Raw genomic sequence first — 19,450 nt, 5'->3', positions numbered from 1 at the left:
GGGGGGGTGCTGTTTATTTTTGGTGTCGGAGCCTTAAAATCTTAAGGTCTGACTCTTAAAAGAGACAAGGAAACAGAAGTCATGTGCTCACCACTGACACGGTGATATTCTTTAATTCCTCCCTTTGGCTGGCTACTTGGGACAGAGTGTCCCCTTGCTCTTGCCTGAGCTCAGGTGAGTCGTCTTGGGTCACCTGACTGGGAGATAGTAATCTGAACTGTGGGTACCTGGGAGCCTCGCGGGCTGCTGGCGGGAGGGAGGCTCCTTTCTCGGGGAACCGTGGAAACTTCAGTGCTGTTCCTGAGAAAAAGCAGAACAGGGGGGCTGGAGGGTACGTAGGTGTGTCTGTCTGTCTACGTACCACTGGAATATTGATTCTCACCTTACCCCAACGTGATCCGCGCAGGTCAAGGGAGAGCAACGTAGCTAAGTCCTCTGACAGTGCAGAGTGGCGCAAGTGTACCAAGAGGGCATCTCTAGGGAGCGACCCTCTTTTCTGAGTGGATGGATATGCCCATCTTTGCTAACGAATTCGGTGGGTATAGTGTATATGGATGGATATGCACACAAATTTGTGTACGTGTGTTTGGGTCGAAAGCGTCTCCAAGGAGTCATTCGTCAGCAGCACCATGTGACGGTGGTCAGGGACTGCTGGTGCGCGTAGATCTATATTTAGACCTCGATGATCTGATGGCCTGGGAGGGTCTCTGAACTGGGTGCATAAAGGGGAAGAGTTCAGGGATCAGGCTTTTGCCCTCTTGATTAATGTCTGGTACAGTCAGACTCAGATGGGGTGAATAATTATTCTTTCCTTCTGAAGACAGCGGCTAGAGCTTAGCATGTGATGGCTGTGTCTTAATTTAAAACATAGACCATGGTGATAAGCCTAGGCTAAGAAACAAGGAGGTTACAGTTCACCAGAGTATACGCCCGATCAGAGATTTGGGAGGAAAACAACTAGTCAGGTGAGGTTTAGGGCAAATGTAGAAGTGACTTCTAAAAGGAAATAAAAATAAAAATGCTTGGATGTTGAGATTTTCATAACAGATTAAAAAGTGTGGCAGCTTGTTGGATCCTATTATTAATGGTTATTTTATTTGGGGGGGAGGGAGGAGAGGATTGGGCCAGGGAGGACCTGGGGCATTTTTGACAGACATCAGGGTTCACAGTTGATGCTCTGTTACACCTTTCAGGCAAAAAGTGGAGATGATCAGCTACGGATTAGCAAGTTTCTTGTTGGCATTCTTCTACTACATGTTGGTCAATCCTTTGTTTTCCTAGAGGTGGCAACATTTCTGGCTACTAAGCCTAGTACTTTCCAGTGGTCTAATGGACTATTAAAGCCTTAGACTTTATTTCACCCTTGGTGCATTTTCAATCTTGCTCTATTTTATATGCTCCACTAGCCCAGGTACGGGGGAGCCTGGTGGGCTGCCGTCTATGGGGTCGCACAGAGTCTGACACGACTGAAGCGACTTAGCAACAGCAGCAGCAGACACTTAATCTGATGTTTGAGACCCTACTGACTTTTGGAATAGAAAATCATAAACCATTTGTATTTATTGTTTTTTTAATTTAATTTATTCTTATCCATATATTAAATATTTAAATATTATTTATCACAATTCACACTTCTTATATTATTACTAACACTGCATTCTTACAGTTCAAAATTAGCTACTAGCTAATAAGCTACAATAGACACACAGAAAAAAATATCAGTCGAATAACACCTCTCTAGGAGAAAAAAGAAATGGTTAAGAAAATTGAAAGGGCAAAGCTAGGTGATGGTCTATTTTGGTAAAGTACCTAATGTGGCAGAGGAAAAGGTGGGTTCAACTTCATCAGTCTCCAGAGGTGGCCTGGAACAATTGGACTTTGGAGGAGCATTCGGATGACCCCAGAGAGAATATCTGCTTGAACAGGAGATGAGGAAATAAGGGTATACTCCCTTCCTTGGGAGAAGAATCTGGCATCTCTAAAGCAGGGACTTAGAATCTTGATTCTGATGCCACAGATAATGAATGGAAAAGCCATAACATTTTGTGTGGTTGTAAGGAGACAAATTGTACTATTGAAAATACTGCTTAAGATTGATGAGGTTTTTGTCTTTAGTGGTTGAATTCAAATGTTACCTCCCCTTCAGTTGCACTTTTGGGTTCGCAGTTAAATTTATAAAAATTAGATTCGTGCAACCGTCTTATCCTAGAATGACAGATGTAGCCAAGTGCTATAGGCAGATTTCTGCCTTGGAAATAGAGACTAGGGGTCTAATCAATCTGGAGCCCTAACAAGTCACTCCCTCTCTCCCTATACCTGCAATATCTGTGAAATTGATGAGTTGTCAAACTAGATGATTTATGAGTCTCTTTTAGCTCTGTGTTAGCTGACTTATTTTGCTATACTATCACTTCATTCATTTGTACCATTTATTGGCTGTGGAAGAATGAAGGCTGAAGTCATGATCTGTGGTTAGATGTTCAGCTACTTCATGGGTACACAAAAATGAGACAGGAGAGTGAAATTTCTTATTGATGAAAATTATGTAGATTTATTATTCACCTGAACTGCCTTTTGTTTTTCTCCTACAAGTGTTTTTAAAAATGCTAGTTTTCAAGAAGGCTGAATGAGGAAAATTTTTTGACCTTTTGAATTAGTGTTACTATTAAAACTGATCATCTTAAAATCAATCTTTTGACCAGTCTGTATATTACTTCATATGGTCTGTATATTACCTTGTTTCAAAACTTCTATGTCTAGAAGTCATTCAGTTGATTCATATTTTATTAGGAAACTCTGGTATGAAAATTACTGTAACACAGAGAAAGCACAAGTTAGTCTTGTAAGAAAGGAAAGCACTTTATAGACCACTAATATCCTTCTATTTAAAAGGGAAGAATGGAGTGGGGAGGTGGCAGATAACGGTAATTTTTCAAGAACTTGCAGTCAAAAAAATAATATTATCCTAGTAACCATGTTAATAGAAAATTATACTTGTTTACTAAATGTCCTAAGTATCAGGTTATTTTCCTATTGAGGCAAATTGGGTTTAGAAACATAAACCCTTTTAGTTAAGGTTGCTTCCCCATTTGATATTCTGTAATTTGACTTGAAATCTATCATGTGTAAATGATGATTCCACTACTTATCTCTGTGCTGTGCAATATGATAGCCAGTGCTGTTCAGTAACTAGCCACATGGGGATATATGAACTTAAGTTTAACTAAATTAAACAAAGTAAAAAAATTGTACGAGTCATGTTTTAGGTGCTCAGTAGCTACGTGTGTAAGTGGCTGATGTATTGGCCAGAAAAAGAAAGTTTCAAATATCTCAGCAAGTTCTTTTTGACAGCCCTTAATTAGATGATGATGATTTTGATTATCCAGAAGATCATTTTTATTCCCCTGGGAAAATTACAATTAATTCTCATCATAAACAGCACCCAAGACATAAGGAAGTAAGACCGACTGGCTTTGTATGTTTGCAACTGTATATCATGAGCAATGCCACCTCCCAAAGTTCAGTAATTTGCCACAATCACAAACAACCAATTTCTCAAAAAATTTCCCCCAGAACTCCAGTTGTCCTTGTACTTTTCTAAACCAGCACCTACTGTTTCTGCTAGAATGCACCAGCCCTTTCAACGACAAGGAACATGGAGCCATCTACTGTTACCTTCAGGAACTGCATGGAAGTTGTAGATGAAAAACGGTGCAGGAAGAATATCAACATGCACTGGGATCATTTCCTACAAAAAAAAAATAGTAAAGATTTATCTCAAAGAAAGGTTTTAAATGATTCTCCAGGCCTATTTATAGTTTCCATGTACTGAATTGTTGTTTTGTGTCTTGATAAACTGCTGACAAGATAGTCCCAAGTCAAAAGATGACAAATTTTAGCTTTGTTTTTCTTCCAGGGAAACCAAAGATAGTAATTATTTGAGTCAGAATTCTTTTCCTTCGTTAACTAGGAATTAGTTTTGTTTAAAAAAGGTAGCATCTAGGACAAATGAAGCAAAATGCAAATTCATTTTTTATATGGAAACCTGTAACAAATCAGGAAATACCCCTATTTCATCCTTATAGAGAGAAATAGGACCTTCTTTCCTCAGAAATACTGATTATTTCCCCTTGACTGTGAGATCTCCTAAGCATTTGGGGCTCAGTTCCAAAGAATGTACTTATCTGGGAGTTAGTTACTTTTTGTTCTCATGCCAAAGAGGTGAGTCAGTTCTTACTTGTCTGCTCTGTATTGTTTGTAATCTCAACACAATACCTCTTTTTTCAAGGAGGTTAGCAAAGGTGTAGCTTTTCTAGCATCCAGAGATGCTGCTAGGAAGAAATGAGAAGATAATCTTTGAGACGTTTTCAAGCTCAAAATAATCCTGTTTTAGATAGTGTTGGAAACTTGATTTTACTTTCTTCCAACTCAGATCCATAATTAGAGAAACCCTCTCTGAGCCTACTGTTAACTGTTGTCTTCTGAGATTCCGCAGTGCCTGAAGGAGGATAAAAGTACTTGAGATCCCAGCTGGAGTCAAGCTGAAATATGTGAACTCTTTTTTCATTCCCATCTCTGGAACCTCAAGTGAGAAAGGGAAGTGGTGGCCTCTCACCAAAGGGCAAAGTTCCTCTGGAATCTGGATGGGAATTTGGGAACCAGTCATTCCCGGATCTTAAATTAAGCCTCTCCTTACTAAGCAAATATGGTTTCGAAGTTCAACTGTGATAGAGTGGCTGTCCTCTACCTCACTGGGACACATGCCCAGCATTTTTTAACAGAAGCAAAAGGATAGCAATCAATATAAAGGCATTGGATTTATTAAATATCTCACCAAGGCGCTGTATGATGAAATAGGGAGAAATACATCTCTTTTTTTTCTTGCACTCTTACCCTTTGCGATCTCATTCTCCTGGGTGTAAACGAAATGCTGACTTGACATCTTGGTAGAGATTTACAAAACACCTAAAGCAGATGTTGAAGGATGGCCTTTGATTTAGTTCCCACACCCATCTTTTCCTGGCCCTCTTTTCCAATTTGCATTGTCACCTGAAACCACCTTAGCCTCCTGCACCTGCCTCCCCATAAATAACCTTGTGCAAAAGCAGTCGCTGATTCAAACACAGTCTGCTGTTTCGAGAAAAGGCAGCTTTTCATCTGGTGCCTTAGTTGGTTTGAAACCATTAGGCATGCCTTTCAAATCCATTCATCCCTTAAATCACCCAGAGCCTGCTTCCTTGCTGCTGGATCAATGTCACGCTGAACTCTGGCAGGGTCCTTGAAAGAACATGATATATCTTTGTGACTGAATTAGCTGCTCCTGTGAGATATCTTGTCTGTCAACCAACTTTCCAGGTTCCCAAATTCATTTTAAGAAAGAGCATTCATCTTGTATACCTGGGTTGGGTATCGCTTACTTCCCCTTGGGAAGTGTCCCAGAAGAACCTGTAATCTGTATGCTAATTCTGGCAACTCAAAGCTTTCTTTTATCCTGGGTCATTGTTTTAAAAACCAAATTCATTTCCCACTGTCTCATTGCCTTCTCTCCATTCCAAAGTCCTCAATTTGTTGAGGGTTTGGGAGGGAGGGCGGGAAGGCCTATTTAATTATCTCTACCCCCCCAAAAAAAGAAGTGTCTTTTTTCATTCTCTTTAACTCCATTGGATCAGTACTACCAGGAAAAAAACAAAAAACAAAAAACAAATATTTATTGCTTTCTAAGGAGCCAGTTTTGAATGTGTTACACCAAGGTTCTCTTCAGAACCACCATATTCTCCTTCTTTGAGGAAGTGGGTAATAAATACAATCCAAGTTCTGTACAGACCAGCACACATACTTCCTAATCTGAGATCTGAGCTCTCTAAAAATATATACACATTTGTTGGTTGATTTCTTGCAGAGAAGTTTGTGATCTCCCTAAAAAGCTAGAGCCCACTGGCCAAATAGAATATATTCTGAGTTTCCAGCAACTGGGTTACAAATGAAACTTTGCAAGATGAGAACTGTTTGTGAGATTAACCTGTCTCTTAAGCCTTATCTTCCTGGTAGTAATTTGAATAGAGTCAACAGCTTTTTCAAGCATCTCACATAAATCTCACTTTTTCCAAAAGAGTTAACTGCTTTGAAGTTTGACTTAACCAGCAAATTAAGGACAGTACTTAATCGCCTGGGGGAGGAAATGGCAATCCGGTCCAGTATTCTTGCGTGGAGAATCCCATGGACAGAGGAGCCTTCGGGCACCAGTCCATGGGATCTCAAAGAGTTGGACAAGACTGAGCACAGCACAGCACTTAATGCTGTCACTTATTTCAATTTTGGAAAAAAGTGAATTTCTCCTAAACCAGAATTTTTGCTATCTGGTCCCCACAGCAGGTACATTGGGTTGGGCAAAATTTGTACTAAAGAAGGATGGAGAACTTGGTGGAGGATGTGCTAAAGAAGGACGGAGAAGTTAGTGTTGAGATTATGTTGGAAAGGATAGAGAAGGTAAGTAAATTGAGAGTTTACAGAACCCAACAGACAGAACATAGTAATTGTGAGAGCTGTAAAGAGAAGGTTTGCTGCAGATAAGAAGCCAGAGCTTCACTGAGATTAAAGAAAATAAATGGAAGCTGTGGGTAGGAACTACCTTAAACTCAGTCCTTCGTCCACTGGGGTAACGTCAGCAAAGGATTCCTGGAATTAATAGCACCTGGGGCTAAATGCTTCTTTGGATTCTCGTGTCCAGTACTTGGACATTCTGTGAATTTGTTTTCTTAAACAAAAACCAAGCCAATATTTAATCTTCTGAGCCTCCCTATTTAATTCTAGAACTGTAGCAGGTTGAACTAAAGTCTTGAACATCAAGTTTGAGTAATGCTAAATAAACAGTAGTTCCTGATGTGGGTAATAAGAGGAAAGATACTTGAGAGAAAAAAAATTCCACTATGTTTATCTTTGGAAGTATTTAAAAATCCACTTCACAAACAGTACTTTCTGTGCCGTTCTGCTGACCTTTCCCCTTGTTTAACAAATATGTCTATTACACAAGGCAGTTGATCTTTCCAGAAAACAGACTGGCCACTTGCTAGAGATTGTCCAGAAATTAGTTATGCCTACTGTGATCTATGAGCTTTCTTTGTATCATTTTATCTCATCAGATTTTTTTTTTCTGGCAATCTATAAAGTACACACAAGCAAATATTACTGTATTTCATTGAATCTAAGATGTCATCCATTATAAGATGCTCTTTTATATATTGCTAAAAAAAAGACTGATGGTTAAATGTATTTTCTTGTCACTCAACTATCTAATGAATCTCAATTTCAAAGAAACTAAAATACAAAGAAGTGTATATTAGAATCTCTGAAATCTCTGATTAGAGGGGATTATTCTTTGATGGCAAAGGTCAGTATCTTAAATACTTCTGTTGACAGTGTTGCTTTTTAATAAGAGTAATTAATGGCCTATCATACATCTTGGGAGCAAGGATTTATGTAGAACTTGTAAAGCATATAAATTACTCTAATAGACTACAATTTGGAGCAGACTGACAGGCTTTTCATTTTATGGGTAAACATTTGAAGTTCAAAGAAGACCATTTGCAGTATAGCATGATGTAGAGTTGTAAATTTTGAACCTGGAATGTGAAGACCTGGGTTTGAAAAATGGTATGCAAGTTGAATTATCAAGATGGTTTGTGGTCAATCAATCAGCTGATCAGCAACAGAATTTTGGGCTAATTAGAAGGCAGAAAGCAACCAGCGACATGGTCTTTTCTTAAATTTGATTTTTAGTAAACTATAACCCCAATTAACTTATCTCAGTTTACCACCCTTTGCTATTTGCAGTATTTTCTTTTGGTACCTGGTCAGAGAGTTTTTTTGATGTATTGATATTTTGTACACAGTTCCCAGGAACAATACAAATGCCTTTTGTCATTGCTCTAAAAAATGCTCTAACTTTGCCATAAAGGAAATTGGTAGTTTGTTGTCATTGAGAATTTTGGAAGGAGAGAGCAAAAGTGGAAATAATTGACTAGGGGTGAGTAAGTGAGTCTCCAAAGTTTCCAAGGCTCTTAAGCCCCAGATGAGGGCTTCATACAGTCTGCGTCTTTGCCCATATCTGGATCCTTGTCCACTTTATGGGATTAAATAATTAAGAAGTACTTTTGGTGCTGATTTTTTGAAAGGGAATTCTGAGTAATTTGTGACCATTTTGTGGGTTAGTGATTCCTGTCGATCAATCGAAGGCCGCAGGGGTGTGTGTGCAAGATGCAAGAACGTTCCTCGGACTCACTGGATGCTGTAGCCACGTGACTGTGTGGTCCTAATCTGGTCGCTTCACCTCACTGCACAGGGTCTCAGCTTGTGCACTGGTGGACAGAGGAGAGTGGACTTGACTGTCATGGCGCTTGGACCTTGGCTTCTTGCATAACTGTTTTCTAGTCATTGCTGATCCCTTAGCACCTAGCTACAGCCTTAGATACTAGTCTGTTATCATTATGTTCCCCACCTAGTTACAGCCTTTGAATCCTTACTCTTCGTGGGGCCTCTGGGCAACCACTTCAGATTGATTGCAGTTAGAAAGTGAGATGAAACCTATTTCCACCTTCGACTAGTTGATTTCCTATGGTCCTTTTGAACTTTTGGCACTTTCTGATTGTCTGAAATTCCCAACTCTTGGCCTACTGTCTCCCCAAAGCCCTTTACTATGATGGTTTCAGTAGCAATGAGTGAGTGGAAAAATCAAGGAAAATTCATGATTCTTGGCAGAAGGGGAAAAAGAAAACCTTCAAGGGCATGATGGAGTGAGTTCCACTTGTCAACCTTGGATGCCAAGGATACTGTGTGGTTTTAACCATCTAAAGCTTTTTTAAGCCAGAGGCAGGTGACCACATCCAAATGGAAGGTTCCTTCCAGGCTGTAACTTTTAGGTGTTTCTCATCTCAGTCTCTGGTGTCCCAGTTTAAGGACATTTTGACTTTCTCAGGGCAAGGGCAGATGGTCTCTTGTTTTTCTTCCCACCAGGAACAACCCATGTGCAAAGATGATATTGCATGTGAAACAGGCTCACGGAAAACTGGCAGTTTGGAGAGGACAGAAGCATACTTTGTCCATTGTCTTAGAAAATGTTAGCCTTGAGTTGTTTAACTGTGATTCCTATGTATAAGATCTTACCAACTAAGTGGAGAGCATTTGTGTTAACATCTACATCTCAATGTTCCTGGTCCCTTGGCCATTATGACCATGTCCTGCCCAAGCGAGAGGGATGGCAGCGATGACTCTGGTGGTTACCGGTCTCCCCAGACAGTGATTCTCAGTCCTCACTTTCTTCCCATTTGTGACTGTATTTTTGGAGAATAGTTGATTTACAATGTTGGGTCAGTTTCAGGTGTACAGTAAAAGGATTCAGTTATACATATATATACTGTTGCTCTTCAGTCACTAAATCATGTCTGACTCTTTGCTACCCCATGGACTGCAGCACACCAGCCTTCCCTATCCTTCACTGTCTCCCGGAGCTTGCTCAAACTCACATTCATTGAGTTGGTGATGCCATCCAACCATCTCATCCTCTGTTACCCTTTTGCCCTTTGCCTTTTGCTTCTCCTTTTGCCCTCAATCTTTCCCAGCATCAGGGTCTTTTCCAGTGAGTTGGCTCTTCACATCAGGTGGTTCAAGTGTTGAGCTTCAGCAGCAGTCCTTCCAAGTATATTAAGGGTTGATTTCCTTTAAGATTGACTGGTTTGATCTCCTTGCTGTCCAGGAGACTCTCAAGAGTTTTCTCCAGCACCACAGTTTGAAAGCATCAGTTCTTCGGTGCTCAGCCTCCTTTATGGTCCAGCTCTTACATCCCTGCGTGACTACTGGAAAAAGATATTCTTTTTTCAGATTCTTTTCCTTTGTAGATTATTACAAGAGATTGAATATAGCTCCCTGAGCTATACAGTAGGTCTTTGTTGTTTATCTATTTTATGTATAGTAATGCATATCAGTTAATCCCAAATTCCTAATTTATCCCCACCACCACCTCCCGCCACTACTTTCCCCTTTGGTAAACACAGATGTTTGTTTTCTATGTCTGTGAGTCTGTTTTTGTTTTGTACATAAATTCACTTATATCACTTTTTATATAAGCAGTATCATATGAGGTTTATCTTTCTTTCTTTGTGCTATTTCATTGTGGATGGTTTTATGTTCTCCCTCAGTATTGGTTTATGGATGGGATAGACCACAAAATACTGAAGTTATTATTTTTCTCTTTTTTCACTTTCTTGATGCTTCTTTCCCTAAATGCCATTTCACCTGCCAGGGCGGCTTTACAGTGGGTGTTGTTTGTTCCCAACACCCCACCCCTGGCGGCTCCCTGCCCAGGTACGTGCAGGTACTGTGATGCTCTGGCCCCCGTGGGAGGGTGGCAAGGGGGCACCTGGGACAGCCGTGCTTGGAGAGGGATGTATAGCCACAGACAGACCCCCACTCCCCGCCCCCATTCGGATGCAAATATCTTAAGCCTCTTGAAAAGAAAGATTAGCCCAGGTTGTGTCCTCCTGCAGCCTCCAAACACCCTAGGCCTGTCAGTCCAAGCCCTGGAGTTTGCCTCTCCCTCATTGTTTGCCTCTGAAACCCTCCATCTCCGCAACTCCTGAATGCCTCCTTTGTCCAGACAGGCTGCCGGAAACGGGAGTCTGTTCTAGGGCCAGGGGCTCCATTCCTCGGAATCCAAGTAATAACTTAATAGCCTCTGGCCTCCAGCAAACACCCTCTTATGCGGGCTTTGTGAGCAGGAAAGCACACACAGGGAGCGGACGTCACAGCACTCCTTGTTCCCCAGTCAGGTGCTTTCTCAGCCCGTGTGTTTACCGAGCACTGAGGCTTTATAGAGCCCTTCACCCCGAAAGAATTTAACACAAAGGGGCAAAAATGAATGGCATCAGACTTCCAGTGAACGCTGAGGAGCTGGCATGAAATCTCCTGATATATATATGCATCTATAAACTTACACAGTGCTTCCCTGGTGGCTGAGTGGTAAAGAATCCGCCTGCAGTGCAGGAGACTCTGGTTTGATCCCTGAGTTGGGAAGATCCACTGGTGAAAGGAATGGTAACCCACTCCAGTATTCTTGCCTGAGAAATCCCATGGACAGAGGAGCCCGGCGGGCTACAGTCCATGGGTTGCAAACAATCAGACATGACTTAGTGACTAAACAAGAACATAAACACACACACACACACACACACACGTACACACACAGATACTTTAATTCTAGGCTTCTCTTAGGTTTCAGGTTTTCAACTTCTGTTTTGGTTATCTTCTAATATGCCCAATGCTAGTCCAATATTTCTTAAGCATTATGTAATTCTTCCCCACCAACTTTGAAGGTGCATGTTTCCACCTTAGGATGATACTTGACTGGGAGGATAAAGCACTTTAAAGCTCAACCCCTCTCCCTGCCTTCCTAACCAAATGTGAAGGCATAAGATCTAAACACAGCAGCCAGAGACTTGACTTTAGGCATAGATTGGAGCCTTTGATTCAAGTATTTCATGGTACTTTATTGGACACGATTGCTACTCAAAAAATATGCATTCGTGTGCTGTTCAAAAGCAGTGTACTTCTTGATGAGTTCTGAGATTGTTTCAGAATCTAACCTGGGTTAAAACTTGTCTGCTTCTTCATGACTGTGAAAGCCTCATGCCTATTAAAGTTTGCTTTTCTTTGGGACTGCCTATTACTGACACCGTGTTTCTTCCTTTCTTATTCATTTTAGGAAAGCATGCCTCAGACTCCTCCCTTTTCTGCCATGTTTGACAGCAGTGGTTACAACCGAAACCTCTATCAGTCTGTAGAGGACAGCTGTGGGGGGTTGTATTACCATGACAACAACCTCCTCTCCGGGTCTCTGGAAGCGCTCATCCAGCACTTGGTACCCAATGTGGATTATTATCCGGATGTAAGTATTCACATGTTTCTGAAACACATCCTTGGTATCCAGCAGAAATTACAATAGAGTAGGAGAATCCCAGGGACGGGGGAGCCTGGTGGGCTGCCGTCTATGAGGTCACACAGAGTCGGACACGACTGAAGTGACTTAGCAGCAGCAGCAGACAGGGACCCTGGATGCTCCAGAATTATATCTGGGTTGCTAAGAATTTTTCTAACAAGAAGTTGCATGTTGATTATTGAGTGCTTTGAGACCCAGTTAAGCCTGGATACAATAGTTCTGCATATTAGTTTTCTTTTCAGGGTTGGCATCACAGTGTAGACGGTCAGAGACCATCTAAATAACTGTAAGGTTTGACTCGTGCGTGTACCATGATCCTTAAATAGAAATGCCATAGAACCTTGGATGCTCCTCAAATGTTTAGTGCCTTTTTGGTTTCCAAGACCATCACTATGTTGAGAAAGGTTAAGTGACACAGGGAAGCTTCCTAGAAAAGAGAACACGAGTTACATTCAAGATGCAATTCTTTGTAGCCTGGACATCAGATAATATGCTTGCTTATGTTTTCCTTTGATCCCTGACATTTGTATAGGTAATCCTTTCTAATTCAGGAAATCCATTTATATTTTCTCAGTCTTTAGAGCAATTCCAAGAGACTCAGAGAGGAAAAAAATTGAAATTTGGGATTCGGTTGGCACATGGTCTCACGCTCGACATCAGCAATCAAACCCGGGTTTTCTATTTCTAGAGCAAGTGATGTTTCTCCCCACTTCCTTTGTGCTGTGGCTGACCCCGTTTCTCAACAGCTGCTTGTTGATAAAGATTTCATGAAAATATCCAGACACTGGATTCAAATCCTTTTATAAATGTAATAATGACCTTGGCGTGCAAACGATAGTCTGTGCTTGCCACTGGAGTTCACCATAGTGTTTGTTACTGAGTTATCTCCCTCTGTGTGTGATTTGTTACATAGCATTTTCAAATATGTTGCCACACAGGGAAAACTTGTAATCAAAAGTAAAAGGCGTCCCTTGTTCAGCCCTGTAAGTGTTTATGAGCCATAAAAGGGTGCCTCAGGGGGAGAAAAAACCCATGGAATTTTTCTTTTTATTGGGAGTCTGAAGCTATTATAACAAATAAGCATTACTTCATTACTGGCTTCTTGGGAGACAGTGTGCTTAAAGAAAAGTATATAGTGTGATATTATGTTTTATCAAATTGCTTAGCCTTTGAGCAAGTAAACAGATGACTTGAACGCCTGTCTTTGAATGTTCTGACAAGCACACAAATGCTCCAGTGTGTAATACTGGACCCACTGGAGAATCCTTGAACTGATGTGGGTTGGGTGGTTTTTTGTTTTTTAATTTCCATTGGGTTACCATAATATTTGGACACAGAACAAGATTCTGTACGGGTGGTGTATGTAAGTTAGATTGATCTCCATGGGCTGAATTTCATTCTTCTTTACTGGGCTGAGTTATATGTCCTGGTATGCAGGCTCCCAGAGGGTAGATATAAAAATGTGGTGTGAATAATTTAGTAGCTCAACTTATCCTGTACTTCTGTTATTTTTAGTATGGTTTAAGGGAAAAGATGTACCAGAAGGTAAAGGAGAAATCCATCTTGTTTTCCTACTAGTAAGCATCACTTTTGAAACTACAGCATTTTCACTTTGATCAGGAGAACTTGATATATGATGTATCAGGTTTAGGGAAAATACTAGTTTCAGATGTAGGCTCTAACCATGATAACTTTTTTTTTTCTCTTGCCACAGAGAACATACATATTTACCTTCCTGTTGAGTTCTCGGTTATTTATGCATCCGTATGAGCTAATGGCCAAAGTTTGCCACTTATGTGTTGAGCACCAGAGACTAAGTGATCCCAACAGTGATAAGGTAATGATATATTTTGAACTTTACTTTTTTTCTATTGGGTTTGGTAGCATTATGGCTTAAATCTTGTGAAGTGGGTCTCGAAGTAACCGTGGCTTCTCCCTGGGCTGAAGAGTATCATGGCTATGCAAAGGGAATGGGGAATGGTATAAAGAAGAAATATAAGTCCAGTGCCATGGAAGATCCCTAGGTCCTTCCTGAAGTTGGTAGCACTTGACACTGACTTGGGAGAGGGGCACTAGAGCTTCTTTAGCCTCAAAGACTTTGCACTGGAAGTTTGTCAGTAGCATTGTTTGTAATTATTTATTTGATGGATATCGCTGAATTCAGTTTGCTTTTCCTCCCTAGAATCAGATAAGAAAAATTGCACCGAAAATTCTTCAGCTCCTGACAGAATGGACAGAAACATTTCCTTATGATTTTCGGGATGAAAGAATGATGAGAAACTTAAAAGATCTGGCTCACCGAATAGCCAGTGGCGAGGAGGTTGGTAACCTAAATTGAGTAGAGTCATTCGGATTTCCAGGCAGGGCCTTAGTTGGGAAGTGGTGCTGACTTGTACACTGGCATCTCCTCTGCTTCCTCTGGGTTTCTGCCTTTGGGCAAGTCCTCTCCACAGAGTACTGTTCTGTTTTGTGTGCCAGACAGAGCTGATTAGATGATCCCACTTCAAAGGGATGTGATCTAAAGTTTTATGTGATTAATTTGGGGGTATGTTCATGTCAGTTCATGCAGAGATTCATGTTGCAAGTATGTTTTCATGTTGTGTTGTTTTATTGATACCTCTCTTCCTTCCAGAAAGGTTTGATCTAGCAAGTTAGATAAAGAATATCACAGTAGGAGATATAAATACTAATACATATAAAATAACATATTTATATATTAACAGATAATAAGGAATATCTAGGAATATCTGGGAATACTAAATCGGAAATAGTTTGTATCATGGAAAGGAGAAAACGAATAGTCTAATATTAAGAACCAGTTGACTAGGACAAGATTGTTGTATTTCACTGTAAATCTCTAGGTAAAAGGAAAACACAGTTGGTTATATAATTTGCACTATCAGAGGAGCAAAACCATATAAATTCTTCAAAGAATTAAATAAAACTTTTTAAAAATGTCCTGCAAGGACTTGGTGAATATGATCATGGAAACTGTTCTGTGTAGTGTTTACAACAAATACTCCTTGGTAAAAACTGCTGCCATTAGATTATTATAAATTAGTAAAGGTAATTCTTTAGGAGTAGAAAAGACAGAGAAAAAAGGATTCAAGTCTTGTGCCCGGGAGTTGATTCAAGGCTAGCACCTAGACTAGGTGGAGATGGAAAATAAGTCTGTTAGATAATCTTTCGTAAATATCACGTTCCTCAATTGAGCCTTTGATAAGCACTAACTAGCTATGACAAATTCAAGGTTATCCTCTTTGAAGCAAGCCTGGAGGACTGGTGTTCTGTGTTGAGGCTTGTTGGGCAAGGAGGCCTTTGTAGTTTCCGTGTTGCTGGCGTGCTCCAGGGAACACATTACTTAGGCCCAGATACAACATTCAAAAAAGATAGATGAAGCATTTGGCAAAGCCAGTGGTGTCTTGTTTCATTTGTCTTAAAATGCATTTTCCCATTATGGATACCCTAACTGGAGAAATCATTCTTTCAGTGATGTGCCGTCAAGATCCTATAACAAGACACCCTATCTATTCTGTCTGCTTCTGGTGAATACATTTTAATACTGTTTCCCCAAACTTAAAAAAATCAGCAAATTTTTCTAAGATTAACACTTGAAAAATGTGCACATGCTTGCCACATTATGTTCTCATGAAAGTGGAATTAATCCTTTTACAGTTCCCCTATGACTTTGTCGAGCTATGGGTTGGGAAGATTCCCTGGAGAAGAAAATGGCAACCCACTCCAGTGTTCTTGCCTGGAGAATTCCATGGACAGAGGAGCATGGTGGGGCAGCAAAGAGTCGGACGCGGCTGAGTGCATAAGCACATATGACTTTATATTGAACACTGGTGCTCAGAACAGCCATAACTGCTACAAGACTGAATGAGTAGTTCCCTGGGTCCTTTTGCAAATTCTGACACTTCTAATCATTTTGCTAGTTTGTGTGTAACAGGTTCTAGCAAGATAGGAATTGGTATGTGCATCACTCATAAAGGCAAAAGTTAGGCATCACTGTTTTTTAGTGAATCTTTTCTTAGAGCGCTAAGCTGCTATGCTGCTTGGCAGAAGCAGGGCTGTCTCGGTGACCTAAGTTTATGACAAGCTGCTCAAAAGATTAGTGGCATCATAAGGACTTTTTCTTGTGTGAGGCTAAGCCCTGAGTCAGGCAGTGCTTCATTTCAGTTAAGTTGTGTTTAGATACTTAAGTTGATATGGCAGTCAGCTTCCTTTTTCTCTATCGCCTTTTTAAAAGGTAGAAATGATGCCTTGTTTTTTTCCAAAGGAATACCTTAAAAATCTTTTTCAGATACAGTGCCAAATGGATGGCTTTTTGTCCTTCTTGTCATGGAAGTTCATAAAGGGGATTGCTGCTATCTGTATTGGCCAGATTGGGTCCAATCTCTTTTTAACAGGATCCAGCCATTCAAGAATTGGATGGAACCAAGCAAGGGAGCCAGACAGTCTTGTGCCTGGGCTTCTTCTCAGCCCTCCTGTGTTCATAATAAATCCTTGATAAACCCTGACGTCTTCAGAGAGTTTTAAGTGTGAAAAGAGGAGATGAGAAGATAAGCCAAGTGTAACCACAGAGTTGGTTGATTCATCTAGGGCTTGAGTGGAGAGATGTCACCTGCCATGATTCGACTGGGTTTATAGTGAGATGCTATTCCTTCAGCCACTTATATAGCCAGTATTCAGACATGGGTCCATGATTTGGCAGCTGGTTGATTTGAGTGCTTTGGCAAGTTCTCTAAATTCTCTGCTCTTCCTTCATTTCTATCAATCCTAGAAGTAAAGTTTTGTGATTGATGCTCTTTTCCTCGGTCTGTGCTTGGCAGGCCACTTAACCTGTCTTGGGCTGAAGTGTCTTTCCTTGGAGAGATCTTCCCCCACCACCCAGCCATGGTCACTCCCCATTGTTGGCTCTCACCACCAATTTCTTCATAGCACTCTGTGATTAGTAATTACTCTCTTTATGACTTGTTTTCCCCCCATCTAGACTCCATGCTGTGCCCCTTCTGCTCACATAGCACCTTAACTCCTAGCCCAGTACCTGGCATTTAATGGGCACCCAGGAGTGTTTGAATGGAATGAATGAATGAGTTAACAAACTAATCAATTATTGGAATAGGAAAAAATATTTCCCTCCACTGGAAAAAGGATCTCCCTTCTTGGGAAGGAGTGTGAGCTTGGGTTGGGACTTGTTGCATCTTGCCTGGGACTTTTTTTTGGCAGTCAATGGATCCAGGTGTGCTCCCTATGTAATTTAGTTGAGTTCTGAATCTGCTAGAACAGTTCCACATAATATGACCTAATATGTTTCCTGCCTCAGGATTTGCCCAAAATGAACAGGTTTATTAGGACTTGGCTGCAAGGAACCCGAAATGAAACTGATGATTGAATTACATGACAAATGACTATTGTGGGCAGAATGCAATTTTCTCTTCCTTAAGGGGCTGGTCTTTATTCTATCTTTATTTGCCAGGTAATTACTGACACTGGCATTTGAAGTTATAAAAAAGATTAAGTACATATTTAGCAATCCATGATTCAGGAAGGAAGCATGCTTAATGACACCAAGCTTTGGTTTCTCAAATGGAGTCAAGCGGCAGCAACAAACTTTTCAAAGAGATCACACACGTGCGTATCACACACACATTCCTCTCTGTCTCACACACACACACACACACACACCTGCGTGTGCACCTGTGCACACACTCGTTCCTTGTTACTTGAATGGCTCTTCCCCTGTACCCTGTTGCATACATGTTTTCCTCATATTTTACTGCTTTTTGCTCACTAGCTGAATCCTCCACTGTACATTCCTCTGCCTGTTCCCTAAAAAGCACTTTTTAAGTGCAGAATAAGGATCTTTCACCAAATATTCTTTGCTGTGTGTCAGAATCACCTGGAGAGCATTTATTATGATATTTGGAACCAAAGACCACAGAAACCGTTTGAAGTTGATGGATTTTTATGTAACTTAAGATTATGAAAGTAGAAGAAGCAAGGGAAATAGGGATGAAGGATTTTTATTTTACTCTTCTTCACTTTCATTGAGGTACAGTTGACATATAACCTTGTATTAGTTTTAAGTGTACAACATAATGATTCATGGCTTATGTACATGGCAAAATGATCACCACAGTGAGTCTGGTTAACATCTGTCACCTTTCATAGTTAAAAAATTTTTATCTTGTGATAACTTTTAAGATCTCTTAGCAACTTTCAAATATGCAATGCAGTATTATTAACTGAAGTCACCATCCTTCCTGGACATTACATCCCCATGACTTATTTTATAACTGGAAGTTCTACCTTTTGACTCCCTCTTACCAATTATGCTCATCCCCCAGCGAAGGATTTAAAATAGCCCTCAATTTGGCCTAAAGTGCTTTGAATTCTGAAGAAAGAGGCACTTTCTTTGAGTGACAAGCATATTATCAAATAGATAGCATCTTCTAAACTGATAACTTTAGTGCTGTGTCAAGACAGCTGCTTTGAAGGCTCAATTTTTTAAACACTTAGGTATTTCGTTAGTGACTTTAGGGTGATCTGTGAAGGTAGAAGAGGGCAAAAGGTCATCTAATGAACCAGTTTAAAGAACTCAGTGGAATATATACCAGACAAACAGAGAAGAAGAGAAGGAAGGTTGTGTGTGCTTTTTCACCTTGACTGTATGAGAATTGCTCATTCCCTCCTGTTTGTGATTTTCCTCCATTTAAGTATGAAAACATCTGTTCATTTAAAATTTTGTAAGATGCTCTGGTAAAACAAATTACCACTGTTGAAAAAATAAGATGGTTCTTAGGCTTCTAGGTAAGATGCCATTTAATTTTCAGGTAATTAATCTCAGCAAATGTTATTGTGGTACTTTTTGAAAAGGACCTGATTAGTTAGTAAAGCATGGATATAGGGTTTTCATCTGGAAATTCACTGGGGCTGTCCCTCTTTGGAGCTTTAACCTAAGGACCACACTAGCAATGAATTAGCCTGTATGCCTTTCTTTGATACCAGCGTCACAGTTGACTTAGATGGCTAAGTGTTTGGCAATTTTTGGCTGGAAAAGGAAGAATAAAAGAATACCCCTAACTTACATCATGATAACTGCCCCCTAGGGATTGATTGTGGAGTTATTTTTTGGACTTAATAACTATTTTAAAAGTCAAGAGGTTACATTTATCTATAATACGTGCATTGCTTTTAATACTAATTTATCTTAGTGCGTGGCTGTAGCATGATGTAGTCACAAACCAGGCAGCAGCTGGTAGTAGCATTACGGGGAGAATTGCCATGTGAAAGAATTTGATTGTAAACATTAGCGCTGACTCATGAGTGTGACAAAAACAGACACGAGCCGAATGGAGGTCAGATACCAAAAAGGAATATCCAAGGCTTCTTTTGGTGGGGACGCATGTTATATGTAGAAGTCAGGAAGGTGGTTAGGGGCTGAGTAGGAAGTGATGG

At 40.4% G+C, this 19,450-nt stretch overlaps 1 protein-coding gene across 1 annotated transcript in view; it reads left to right on the top strand.

Moving 5' to 3' along the window:
- RASGEF1B (RasGEF domain family, member 1B) overlaps nucleotides 1-19,450 on the top strand; it is a 38,457-nt gene that overhangs the window by 705 nt on the left and 18,302 nt on the right. The window contains exons 2-4 of the mRNA XM_010845911.1: nucleotides 11,753-11,935; nucleotides 13,701-13,823; nucleotides 14,169-14,306. Of these exons, the coding sequence (XP_010844213.1) occupies nucleotides 11,759-11,935; nucleotides 13,701-13,823; nucleotides 14,169-14,306 (438 nt within the window). The 5' untranslated portion in view covers nucleotides 11,753-11,758. The remainder of the gene's footprint in view (nucleotides 1-11,752; nucleotides 11,936-13,700; nucleotides 13,824-14,168; nucleotides 14,307-19,450) is intronic.

The sequence above is a fragment of the Bison bison genome, unplaced genomic scaffold (assembly GCF_000754665.1).
Source record: "Bison bison bison isolate TAMUID 2011002044 unplaced genomic scaffold, Bison_UMD1.0 scf7180017864228, whole genome shotgun sequence".
NCBI lineage: Eukaryota > Metazoa > Chordata > Mammalia > Artiodactyla > Bovidae > Bison > Bison bison.
Note: the sequence above shows the minus strand (reverse complement) of the source record. Positions and strands in the feature narration are given on the sequence as shown.